Below are 14,231 nucleotides of genomic sequence, written 5' to 3'. Positions count from 1 at the left end.
TTGTGCATCTATGTTGTTGTGCTAAAATAACTTTATTATTTAGAAAGCCATTTTTAACATGCGGATGATAGGAGATTGTGTTGTAACTATTCTGTACTTTCACCTAAGAATTTAATAAACAAAAATTTCATAAAAACTAAATTTAACTTGAAAATACTATTAAAAATAGCATGGTAACATAGTGGCACAAGCACTGATTTTTCAAACTCTAAACTCTAAACACTCGTTTAAAATGGCACAGCTACAGCAAAAATGAATCTCTTTATGGATAAATTCATGTTATCGAAGGAGGAGCTAAAATCTGCTAAAAATGTCTAAACACTACTATGCCTTTGATTTGGTTTGGTCCTCTCTCTTCAGTACATCTAATTCAACTCTACAAAGTTTTTCATTATTTCTTATAACTAGCACTTATTTTTTACATATGCAACTGGAAGATAGCTTAAATCAGGTTCCTTCAGTTATAATCCATTTGTTTATTTTACTTTGCTGATTAGAATGTCAGTAAAAGCACGATGTCCACTTTTAACCCCTGGTTCAGAAAATTTGCTGGTCCACCTTGTCGTTTGGATGAAACTGCTGTTTCTGTTAGATTTTTAATTTAATTGCTAAGGAATTAATTAGTATTTGCCAAGCAGTTAATTCACAATTGCCCTTGTTAGGGGAACGTTATATAGGACAGAAGGTCAATATATTTTGCTATAAGAGAGCCAAACAGATTGACAGGAAATTTTCGCAGTAACCAAAGTTGCTAGACTGTTTGATATTGAGATGTGATGACTTTGGGCAAGAAAGAAAATTGTCAAACAAGGCACATAGTCTGCACTCGTCCTCCTATCAAGGAGGTAAAATGAATTTTATAGATTCACCTGAAATTATGTTCCTTTTTTGTGGAAAATAGAAAAATATATTGGTATTTATTATGTAATCTGGCTCTATTATTAAACATGCAAATTTTGCAATTTTCATGTTCCACTAGAAGAACTGCCATTTTGAGCAATTTTTAAATTAATTGATGGAACAACAAAAAGCCTTACAACATTTACTGGTCCTTTGTATCAATAATTATCAAGATTTGCCTCAAGTAGAATTCTTAAAAAAAATAGTGCCCCTCCCGATCATTATTATCTGACAGCAGAAGAAGCAAATAATTTAAGTGTGAAGACCAGAGGCTACGTTTTGAGTATACTGTTGGCATTTCTCGATGAGAAGTTAACCTAAGATAAGCAGCTTAGAAAATTGGGCCCTTGAATCAAGCAAGATGGCTAACATAAGCCACAAGGTTAATGTGTCTATGGACCAGAGGTGTTTAACCTCAAACACTATGATAAATTAAACATTCTGGTCAAATTTATCATCCAAGTGTATGCAGTTAGCTGGTTTGAGATCAAAACCGACAATATTTTTTTTAACCAACAACAGTATATTTTAATATGATTCAGGAAACAAAACAGTTAACTGGAATCCAAATTACTGTTTTTAACAGTTCAAAATATAATGTTTTTGCACTACTTCCGGAAAATATCATAATATCGATGATAAACTCAGATGAATTAGATGTGAGAGAAGAGGGCATTTAAATGATTTTATCCATTAGGTAAATAAATATTTATCCATTAAATTTTATTTATAATTTACCCAAACAATAGTCAGTTTTATTCATATTACATCACAAAAATATAAAAAGTAATTTTTTTCAAATAATTGTTTGGTTTTTCTGTTGTTTTTTTTTCAGAAATAGTGAACAATTAAAAAAAAGAATAAAAAGATTACTATCAATTTTACAGCCACACACTGGTAAAATTTGATTGATTTTTCTCAAAAAGTAGTATATGGGCAGGAAGCAAGACATAGACACATTATTACAAAGTCATCGTGCCAGAAAATTAGACCTTCATTTTCCTCGAAAGGAAATTATACAGAACAATTTAATTATATTATAACATATTATATTATTGCGTTTAATAAAAAATTAAAATACATGGTTCTGTAACTTGTATCAAGTTGTTATATTGTGTAATATATCTCCACATATCTTTTGGAATTGTGAAATTTAAAAGACTTTGTTGCTAATTAGTTTTTTTGACAATTTTTGTTTAATCAATGCAATAAAAGTTGAGATATTTTGCTAGTTGTGGTTCATAATTAAAATTATTATTCGTGTATTTATCTTTCTTTCAATGTATTTCATATAAATATATCAATTTTAATTGAATATTTTATAAATAAAATAGTGAAATTTCAAAGTCAATGTTGTGTAAAATGCTATGAAAATTAAGGATTTCTCAGCATTTTTCTACACGATTTTTAAAATTAAATGCTCAATTTTCTGTTCAAGATAGGAATCTAATTTTTGGTATATGTTCTTATCACATCAAATCCCAACTATCATCACCAGTGTCATGTTAATTTTCTGAAAAAAAAGTTGCAAATCAACCTGCCCTACTGTACAATGATTAAATAACTCATGTTGTTAGAGTCGGAAATAGAGAAATATCAACGAACAATAAAAGAATGTTGCTTACTTTTTGTTGTATGTTTCTAGAGGTTTTTCTGGCTACTATCAGAAGACGTAACGAAGAGAAAATATCTGATAGGATTTGAGAAGGCACGCGCTTAAAAGGAGCTGAACGAAACATCCGCCCACTTAAAAGAACTAGCCAGAATTAGAATAAACTCTTATTCTAAATTCCGTATGTGAGTGGAATGAGATTTCTCTAATACTGAACAGAATAAATCCAACGAAAGTTAACTCAGGTATAAATACAAGAGAGATAACTTAGTTCTACTGAACAACCGGATTACAAATGGCGACTCCAATCATCCAGTTAAACCGTTATGGTCATTTAGCATCCATTTACCACAGTATACCAAAGAAAAAATTGAATTTTTAGTCCAGGAACCAGGGAGATCAAGAATTAAGACAACGTTACTTGTATCGTTCATGGTCAGTGAACATAATACAAAATTGCGTACAAAATATTAATAAACTAATTAAAAATAACACACAGATGAAAGGTAAGATGTAATAACAGAATAATGGATTGACAAAAAATAGAATAACAGAATGGAAAAAAATGCTTGACATGCAAGATAACAGATTAATGGATTAACAAAACGATATGACAGGTTCACAGAATAACATTAACAAAATAAAAGAATTAATGATATAACGGTTTAACGGAGTGACTGAATAACAGCATTATATATTAAAGAATAACGAACTAACATACTAAAGAACCATGGACGAATCAATTAACAGATTAATAGAATAACAGTTTAGCAGAACAAAGGATTAATGAACTAACGGAATAACGAATAATGAAGAATAGAATAATAGATTCATGAAATAACGGGTTAACGGAATAATTGAATAATTTTATAGTGGGTTAATGGAATGACAGAATGCAAGACGAATGGAATAACTCGTATACATCCTCAAAAATCTTTTTAAATAAGTTAGATACAAAAAATAATAAACGAGAGAATATCTCCATATCAAATTTTGATTTATATTAACCAACGCATTTTTAAAAGGATCGGAGCACGCGTGTGAGGTTCAATAATATGTATGTGCTTGGTAAAATACATTATTGAACTTATTATTAATAAGTTATGAAATATGTGTTCTAAACAATAGGATATGTAATGTGGATACATTATTTTCTTTTAAAACTATACCATTGGGGGGGGGGCGAAACTATACCATACTTCCGAAAAAAAGCAATACTATCTGGGTTGAGTATTCCATTAGTTTTATATAAGCTGTAAGCATGTTTATTTGCCGTAAATATTGATTGTGAGTAAAGTAATTAATGGCAGCCATCTTTCTTTTTCCGGAAATTCGGTACTAGATCGTCTGGATACTACTTTAAGTCAAGCCACTCAATTAAAAACGTGTTCTTTGATATAGCCAAATCGCATTTCCGGTCCGGTTTGGGATATCACTTTCTGGAAAAAAAAAACAAGATGGTTACCACTGATTTGTTTATTCACAACCATTATTTACGGCAAAATAACCATGCTTATCATTTATATTAGATATTATTTTTTTATTTTTATTTTTATTTAGAATTAGACTGAATTTTAAAAAAAGAAAGAAAATATAGACAAATCTTTATGATGTACGTACCTGTCACGGAACGAAGATGTAATATAATATAACTTAAAACTAAATTCGAGCTATCAAGATGAAAATCAGCCTTGTAATGAAAACAATTTACTCTTAAAAACGTAAAAAAATTATTTTCTATATAAAAAAACTACTTGATAAATTTACGTGATTTTTGGAATATGACATCTTTTTTCCGTGACGAGTATGTACATCATAAAGATGTTTCTGCGTTATTTTTTTTTAATTAAGTCGAATTCTAAATAAGAACCACACTTTTTAACACAAATAGGTCACAAATAAATAGATAAAGCGAAGTAAATAATTTTTTTTTTACTAATTTCCCGACTCTATTTTCATTTCAAATAATTTATGTCGCCAATAATAACGTTTACCAAACAAACACACGTATATACACAAAGCTCGTGTTTTAATAACCATTACATAAATACATATAATGCTTTCGTATTATTTCGTAGAGGTGATGACAAACGACGTCGCTAATTTGGCATGTGACTTGTGTCGACACTTTTGCATACTCATCAATAACAGAATCGGCGACAAAGCTTCGACATGTAGCATCAGTAGCCGGACCGCAAAGATAGGCCGGTCCTCTCAACAGATTTATGTTTCAACTGGTCGCAGTGGAGACGACTGGAGTGATAGGCCCCGTCATGTAACACTTCCTCAACAGCCTTGATCAATTAATGATGCACTGTACTGAGGACTATTGTTAATTTATTGGCTTTACGAACTTCTTTCCATTGCCACTATCCAAAGAAGCATCTTGAGCATGCTCTCGGTCTGCCAAGTCAGCAAGGCATCTGATGAAACTTGTTGATATTTGTATTATTTAGATTATTCGGACTACTGTTCTCATCTTGAGTGTTAGTCTGAAAACGTTTTGGACGATGTAATCTATGAACTTCTCCAGCTGTATCTTGTTGAACTCGGGAATCTTGCTATCGAACCTGGGAATCTACACCGACCCGTAGCATGACGGATAATATACTAGGTAAAATTCGGTTCTAAGTGACACTCTTCTGGAGATTGAAGGTTCAGTCCTCATTGCGAGAGATATTCAGAATACAATTGCGAATTACTTAAGGTTTCTAACCTATCATGGCTGAAGGAACGAGAGCATGATACCCCCCGTGAGTTAAATAAAGAGTTCTGTTCGAAATTCCGTGCAGATTCCTGAATTCAGAAAGGTTACCGTATTTTACAAGATACAGCTGAAGAAAGTTGGAGGTTATGTCGGTTGAAACGTTATGAGAATAACGCTCCAGATGAAAACAGTAGTCCGAATAATCGTAATACAAATTATCAATCCTCATCTAAAAAAAAATCCACAGACTTTATTCCTGATATTTGCTTATTGATTTTGAAAAGAGACATTTTGTTGATTAACTATTATTTGCTGTTGTTTGAATAATTGTTCTTTAATTAAAAATATTTCACTCAACACAGTTTTGTTAAGTTTTGTTGCGTGTCCATAGTTATAAACTTTTGTTTCAAATAGGTATACTATTCGTTATTGAACTTAAAACTGATAACACATTATTACTTACATAACCAATACACCTCGATTCCGTAACAATATTGACCTCTCACCGTAACAACGGTGACCCATAAACATTGTGCCTTTGTAATGTGAATTTCTTTTGAAATTAGATATCTGGTGTTTAAACAACCTAACCATAATGACCTCACGCGAGACTCTGGTGCACAATCGATTCATACCTAAAAGAGAATAGGAAGCCACGCTTAATGACCCACGCCTCCGTTGCTACCGAGTTTTAAAAGCGATAACTGGTATCACTTTCGGGACAAGTGTGGGCCTGTCTTGCTAACTTCGATTACATTCAGGAATTATCAATAATTGATTGTTGTTAAAAGATCCTTGCCATAAACATTTACTGGTTGTTACGACATTCTAAACTTGCACAAACTTGCATTTATTTTACATAACTTTTTAAGCTTACTTCCGGGGTCAGTAAAAGAGGGATTGGTGCCCTAGCAATGCATTTGATTTGCACATATTTTAAAGTTATGATAAGCTAAGGCCTGTAACATTCGCAGATTACTACGTCGTTTTTAACATTGAAAACAACTGAGAAATTTTACCTCGTTACATTATTATTTCATTAATGTCGTATCACCAATTATTGGTTAAGGATGCAGTCTAGAAATATACAGTCTACCAACAAACTTCTTGATAAAAATGTATTCTACCGATAAATCTCGTGTTTATAATAGATTCTACCAATAAATCTCGTGTTAAAATACATTCTACCAATAAATCACGTGTTTAAAATGCATTTTGCCCATAAATACCGTGTTTAAAATAGATTCCACCAATAAATCTCGTGTTAAATATAAATATGCAGTTTCCAAAAACTTTTTTATAAATATGAAATCTCAAAAAACTTCTTGATAAGTATACAGTTTATCAACAAACTTCTGGATAAATATGATATTTACAAGCAAATCTCTAGTTAAATATGGGGTCAACCATCCAGTAAAATATCAACTGAGTCGACTTCTGAAAGTTTAAACCAATGATGGAGGTGGAGAGTTAATGTTATTTTTACGGTAGAGTAAAATTGCATGACTTGATCCAAATTTTCAATTTTTATCATTGAATATGTTCCATCATATACGAGTAAGTAGTTTATTTGAGTAAATAATTAGAGTTGGGTAAAAGATTTTTATTATTAAATTTATTACATAATCACTGTATAGCTGTTTTTCTTCCTAATTTTCTTTTCCCGTCTTTTCGTTTCTCGATTCCTTACTGTGTACTTTTACAATTATTTATATATGTGTGTGTGTGCGTGTGTGTGTGTGTGTGTGTGTGTGTGTGCAATCCACACAGTCTTCTATAATTACCAGTCCTCTCCTCCCTTCTTTTCTTTTCACGTAGAGTAGGTCCGGTTGTAGTGCATTGTGCATGATCATTAGTTTCCTCAGACTATTTGTATATATATTTACATATATGTATATTTGTATATATATTTAAATATATATTTATATATATATGTATGTATATATATTTATATATATATATACGTATATACGTATATATATTCATGTATATATATATGTATATAGGTATATATATTATTATATACATACATATATATATGTATATACGTATATATATTTATATATATACATATATTTATATATATACGTATATATATACATATAATTATATATATACATATATTTATATATATATATTTATACATATATATATACATACATTTATATATATACATATATATACATATACATATATATTTATATAAACATATATATACATTTATATATACATATATATACATATATATACATATATATAGATATATATACATATATATGTATACATATATATACATATATATCTGCATATATATACATATATATGCATGTATATATATTTATATATATACATATATATTTAAATATATACAGAAATATATACATATATATATATTTATATATATACATATATATACATATTTATATATACATATATATGTAATTTTTATATATGCATATATATACATCTATATTTTTATAAAGTAATAGGGTTCGTGTGTTTCTGTCTGTGTGTACAGCTCTCCATCATCAACGAAATATAAAGGAGGTAAGAGGGTAGATCTCTCCTGGTAGAGAAACATTAGAACCCATTTTAGGATGTTTCTGTTATAGGATACATAAGAATATTTGCCTAATTTCTTTATATACTAGTCTACAAACCACCCCCATATCGAATGACTTATGCTCATTTGCATATCACATTATATTAAATCTCTTTAACTAATTACCTCCACCTTATTACATATTGGAAATAACAATCATTTCAACTGTACTATTTACAAAATCTATTTAACATTTAATTATTTAATATATTTTCATTTAATTTTATATTCGATTTATTTCACTTTACGTATATTATCAAAACAATTCATTGGCGAGCAAAGCTTTATGTTTTGGGATTGTATTGAAAATGTAATGGAAATTTCAATTTCGTTCCGTTTTAATCTTTTATATTTTACTTGCCAATATAATTGAAAGAATACAATTCAACTATCGTAATTTTATATAAATAAACAAAAACAAATATTTTAAAATAAAACTTTATTAAAAAATAAATAATTTTATTTTTAAATGAAAAAAATCAATTTAGTAAAATAATTGTATTAAACACCCCCAGCCTTGTCAGCAAACCTGTAAACCTATAAAAGTTAACATTTCGAATGTAAACAGTGATTTTTCGATTTTGTTAGCGCTTGCCGCAATTAAAGACAATTAAAACGGAACTAACTTTATTTCCATTCTATTTTTTAAACAACCCCCAAAACATAACGCTCTCTTCCAGTTATAGCCAATTTTTTTTTAATTAAATAAAACAGGTCAAAATAAACAGATAAGCGCATTTTCTTTTACATTTTTCTTACAACCATTGTCATTTAACCAACTGCAGGATATCGTTACTTTTGTGGGGTTGTTTTGAAAATGGCACGGAGATTATAATTTCGTTCCAATTTAATCTTTCTGGTCGAGCCTATTTCGAAAGCCTGTTTATCATAGATTTGAACTACAAATAAGTTATTACATTTTGATTATTACTATCTTAAGACTTAAAGCTTATATTTATTTCATTTTTCTATTTATATATTGAATTAGTTATTTCCAGTCTTATTTAAACTTAGTGCTTTCTTTAAACCGGATGAACCTTTTATAAAAATATGAGTTTAACGTAAAGAACACGAACAAGGTTTTATTCAACTGAATTTCTTCCAGTTTACTAACAAAATATATAAATTTAAAAGAGATATAAATAATAAAATAAAAAGGTTATGTAATTTAAAAGAAATACACGTACTCACAAAAGCAGAACTTTTTTTACACATTTTTTTCTTTAAAACCATAACAATGAGACTAACAATTACCTAGATCTTAGTAATTATTTGTTTTAATAGAACTGTTTTAATTGTACTGTTTACTTAGTTAACCTAAGTTGGTATTACATTTATTTTACATTTACTTGTTTTTTAATTATTACTTTTAGACTGTGACGTTTACACCCGGAAGTAATGAGTCACACGTAGGTCGCTTTTATTCATTCCTTTTGGTCAAGATCAAAGTGTAGTATCTGTTCTTCAGATGCTGCACTTCATTTTCTTGTTCTCTTTCGGTGGAGGAGAAATCCTTCACGACTGAAACAATTTTTATTTTTGTACCTTTTCTCCACGTTAAAAAACGACCCTGGTGTCTAACTCTGTCCCGTGGGTAGGCGTAGTAAATAGGTACAATATAATTGTTTATAATTGTACTATTCAGAAATATTATTTATAGTTCGTCCATTTCAGTTAGTATACATTTCCTTTACGCTTAATTAATTTACAATCATTAATATCGTTAAACAATTCCGTTTAAAACCGAAATTATGCCACCCAAACGAAGTAGAAATGAAAGTGAGGAAGAAAGAATGGAAAGATTGGAAGCTAATAGACTAAGAGTTGCTGCAATTCGCTCCAATGAAAACAATTCAGATAGAGAAAGACGTCTAGAACTTAACAGGATACGTCAAAGAGAAAGGAGAGCAAGACTGTCAGATTTGGAAAGAGAAACCCAACGTGAAGCTGACAGAACTAGACATGCTGTAAGGCGGTTAAATTCATCACAAGATGAAATTCAAGAAAGGCAAAGATATGCACTGGAAAGAGAAGCAATATTACGATCGAATGAATTATATGAGGTAAGTAGACGTACACAAGGTGAGTTGAGAGTGGCTCAACGACATCAGAATGAATTGGAAACCCAACGAAGCTTTCGCCTATACCAAGGGCAACAACGAGAGGCTGCATGGAGAGAGAGTATGACTTTGCCCCAGCAATTGACAGAAAACGAGGCAGCTAGACAACGAATGACTGCTTTGAGACACCATGAAATAGAACACTGCAATAGAAAATGATTGCTCTACAATAAAAATGACTCTCTCACTACAGCTGATATAGGAAAAATGGACAAAGTATGTCAACATTGCTCAGCTGTAAAATTTAAAGGAGAAACCCCTGGTTGTTGTTGTTCTTCTGGCAAAGTTGTGCTTGATAGCTTTCCACCACTGCCTCAGTTGCTTCAAGATTTGCTCTCCGGCAATGGTCCCATCTCTAAAGATTTTCTGCAAAATCTACGCAGTTATAACAATTGTTTTGCAATGACATCATTTGGTCACAAAATTGCGGCAGTACATGGGTGGAATCCTTCTTTTAGAATTCGAGGCCAGGTTTGCCACCAGATTGGGAGTCTTTTACCACCTGAAGATGAAACAGCAAAGTTTATTCAAGTCTACTTCTTGGATAGTCTGGAAGAGGAACTACATAATCGGGGACGTGACAGTAGACTCAATAGAGACATTCTCCAAAGTTTGACCGAATTTTTACATGAGAACAACAGCTTTATTTGTCAGCTGAAAACAGCAAAGGAGAGGATTGAAGAAGAACACTTGGTAGAACATAAAGTTGTCATAAGGGAAGACCGAAGGCCGCAAGAAGAGCATCCACGGCGATTCAATGCTCCAACAACAACGTATGAGATTGGAATATTAATGGAGAATGAACCAACAGCTAACCGGGATATTGTCTTGCGTTTTAGAAATGATACATTAAAATGGATCTCCGAACTACATCCCCTCTACGATACTTTAATGTACCCGTTAATGTACCCCTATGGTTCTCCATCTTACAACATCTACATGAAGGCATCCAATGGGCGAAAAGTTACCCAACAGCAATTTTATTCGTACCATTTAATGACTCGGCCTGGAAACTATTTTCTCTGGTACCGAAGGCTATTTCAACAATGGCTGGTGGATGTGTACTGCAAGATTGAAACAGAACGTTTACAGTTCCTGAGGCGTGAGCAACAGACCCTGAGAGCTGACAATTATAGCAACTTGAGAGATTCAATTCTTAGGGAGGATGGGAATCCAGAACAGTTTGGTCAACGAGTTGTACTTCCGGCAACTTATACAGGAGGCCCTCGATACATGTTTGAGCGTCAAAGTGATGCCATGGCATATGTTCGGCGAATGGGCCGAGCCGACCTCTTCATCACGTTCACAACAAATCCAAAGTGGACAGAAATTACAGAAAATTGTCTTCAAGGGCAAGACCCTCAGGATCGTCCAGATATTGTTGCCAGGGTTTTCAGGCAGAAGCTAAAAAAGTTACTTGAATTTATTAAAAAGGGAGGATTTGGCAGGTTGAGGGCTTTCCTGTACAGTATTGAATATCAAAAAAGAGGACTGCCGCATGCACACATCCTCACCTGGCAGGCCCCAGAGGACAAACTTCTACCAGAAAAAATGGATCTCTGCATATCTGCAGAGATCCCTGACAAAGAGGAAGATCCTGATCTTCATGCTAAAGTGATGGCACATATGGTGCATGGACCTTCTGGACCATTTAATCCAAATTGTCCAAGTATGATTGACAACAAATGTTCCAAAAAATACCCAAAAGAATTTCTTCAGTGTACCAAGCAAGGCCAAGACTCTTACCCCAAGTACAGGCGAAGAAACCCAGAAGATGGAGGCCAGACTGGTACAATAAGGATGAAGAGAAATGGTCGGTATGTTAATCAAGAAATAACAAACCAGTGGATTGTTCCGTACAACAAGGTCCTGCTTCAGCAGTTCAACGCTCACATTAACGTAGAAATTTGCAGCTCGATCCAAAGCATCAAATATGTCCTCAAATACGTGAATAAAGGATGTGATCAAGCAGTGTTTGAACTACAAAGAACTGATGGAGCAGCTAACCAACAAAGCCAAGTACAAAGTCACATTGTGGATGAGATCCAGCAGTTCCAGAATGCAAGGTATGTCGGCAGTTCAGAGGCAGCCTGGAGGATATTGGAACATCCCATCCATGAACATTTCCCCCCAATTGTACAACTTTCTGTTCATCTTGAAAATGGGCAGCGTGTCATGTTCTCAGCTGATACTGCTCTGGAACGAGCCCAAGGTCCACCGCCTGCCACAACTTTGACAGCATTTTTTCAACTCTGCCATGAGGATGACTTTGCAAGGGGTCTCAAATACGTAGAAGTCCCTGAGTTTTACACTTGGAACAAATCGACAAAGAAATGGATGAGAAGAATGCGTGGGGTACAAGTTGAAGGTACTGAAAATGATGATGTATGGAAGGCACCATGCATAGGGAGAATCTACACGATTAGTCCAAAAGCAGGGGAGTGTTATTTCTTACGCCTGTTGCTCAATGAGGTTGCTGGTCCAACTTCATTTCAAAATTTGCGAGCATACAATGGTCAGGTGTTTGAAACATACAGAGCAGCGTGCCTTGCTCGAGGCCTTCTAGAAAATGACCATCACTTGCATCAAGCAGTAGGAGAGGCAAGTGCCACTCAATCACCTTCAAATTTGCGAAGCCTATTTGTGATAATTTTAACAGCCTGTGAGCCAAGAAATCCTCTTGAGATCTGGATGGCTTTTCGTGATGTAATATCTGAAGACATTCTTCACAGATACAGGCAAGAAGTTAACAATCCAGAAGCAGATTTTAATGAGGACATCTACAATAAAACTCTTTGTCTAATTGAAGAAAAAGTTCTCCTTATGTGCGGTCAACCATTGGCAAGCTATGGATTACCTGCACCAATGCAAGGGAGAGATGAAAGACTCGCGAGAGAGTATCAACGTGAAGTTACTTATAATCTTGAAGAACTTCCCTACAAGCAGAAAATATGCAAGAAAAACTGACCGATTCTCAAAGAGAAGTTTACAATTCATTCATGGCAATGTTGGAAGCACAAGGTGAAATGAACAAAAACATGATGTTTCTTGATGCTCCAGGTGGTACGGGCAAGACTTTTGTAATCAATTTGATCCTTGCAAAGATTAGATCCATGAGAAAGATTGTCCTTGCAACAGCATTCAGTGGCATTGCTGCTACTCTACTACAAGGTGGCCGCACTCTTCACAGCACTTTTAAAGTACCCTTGGATACTCATCGAATGGATCAGCCAGTTTGCAAAATTACTGGTAACTCAGCCTTGGCAAATGTAATTAGAGACACCTCTGCAATCATTGTAGACGAAGCCCCAATGACGCACAAGAGTGCTTATGAAGCAATTGACCGAACACTGCAAGACATCACAGGAAACAAGAATCCCATGGGTGGCATTCCAACCTTATTTTGCGGTGATTTCCGTCAAATCCTCCCAGTGGTTAAAAATGGCACAAGGGCTAACATTGTCAATGCAAGTTTGAAACAATCCTATCTCTGGAGGCACGTTATAGTGAAGAGACTGACTACTAATATGAGAGCCTATATCTCTGATAACACAGCTGCAGCAGACTTCTCAAAATTGCTTCTCCAAATCGGTAATGGTCAGTTTCCTATCACTTCTTCACCTGACACAATTAAGATTCCAACTGCGCTTGGTAAATGTGTCGGTAATCAGAAGCAACTGAAAGACAAAGTGTACCCAGACCTGCAAAACAATGGAAAATCACCGGATTGGCTTGCTGAGAGGGCTATTATTTCGCCATTAAACAGCAATGTGAATCATTTGAACAATTCAATAATGGATGAATTTCCAGGAGACACAAAGCAATACAAGTCAGTTGATTCGGCTACTAATGAATATGAAGCTGTTCACTACCCTGTGGAGTTTTTAAACTCTTTGGAGATATCTGGAATGCCTCCACACATTTTAAATCTCAAAATTGGATCGCCAATCATGATTCTTCGATCCTTGGAACCGCCAAAAACAACAAACGGAACCAGATGTGTTATCACCAGATTGCACACCAATGTACTTGAGGCCACCATTTCCTGTGGTCCCTACAAAGGCGAAACCGTTCTACTGCCAAGGATCCCCTTAGTTCCATCGGACTCAGTACTTCCATTTAAATTCCGGAGACTCCAATTTCCTGTGAAGGTGTGTTTTGCAATCAGCATAAACAAAAGTCAAGGTCAGACATTTAACACCATTGGCGTAGACTTGACATCAGACTGCTTCAGTCACGGTATGTTCTACGTCTCCATCAGCCGGACAGGAAGTTCAGAAAAACTCTACA

The 14,231-nt window shown here is 33.6% G+C and overlaps 1 protein-coding gene across 1 annotated transcript in view; it reads right to left on the bottom strand.

The window, feature by feature from the left end:
- Positions 1–3,735: 3,735 nt before the first annotated feature.
- LOC145292989 (N-acetyl-D-glucosamine kinase-like) overlaps positions 3,736–14,231 on the bottom strand; it is a 133,598-nt gene continuing 123,102 nt past the window's right edge. Inside the window, exon 11 of the mRNA XM_080139238.1 lies at positions 3,736–3,951. Within this exon, the coding sequence (XP_079995364.1) occupies positions 3,886–3,951 (66 nt within the window). The 3' untranslated portion in view covers positions 3,736–3,885. The remainder of the gene's footprint in view (positions 3,952–14,231) is intronic.

The sequence above is a fragment of the Euprymna scolopes genome, chromosome 14, assembly GCF_053919585.1.
Source record: "Euprymna scolopes isolate OS-2025 chromosome 14, ASM5391958v1, whole genome shotgun sequence".
In the NCBI taxonomy this organism is placed as follows: domain Eukaryota; kingdom Metazoa; phylum Mollusca; class Cephalopoda; order Sepiida; family Sepiolidae; genus Euprymna; species Euprymna scolopes.
This window is presented reverse-complemented; position numbering and strand designations above follow the sequence as displayed.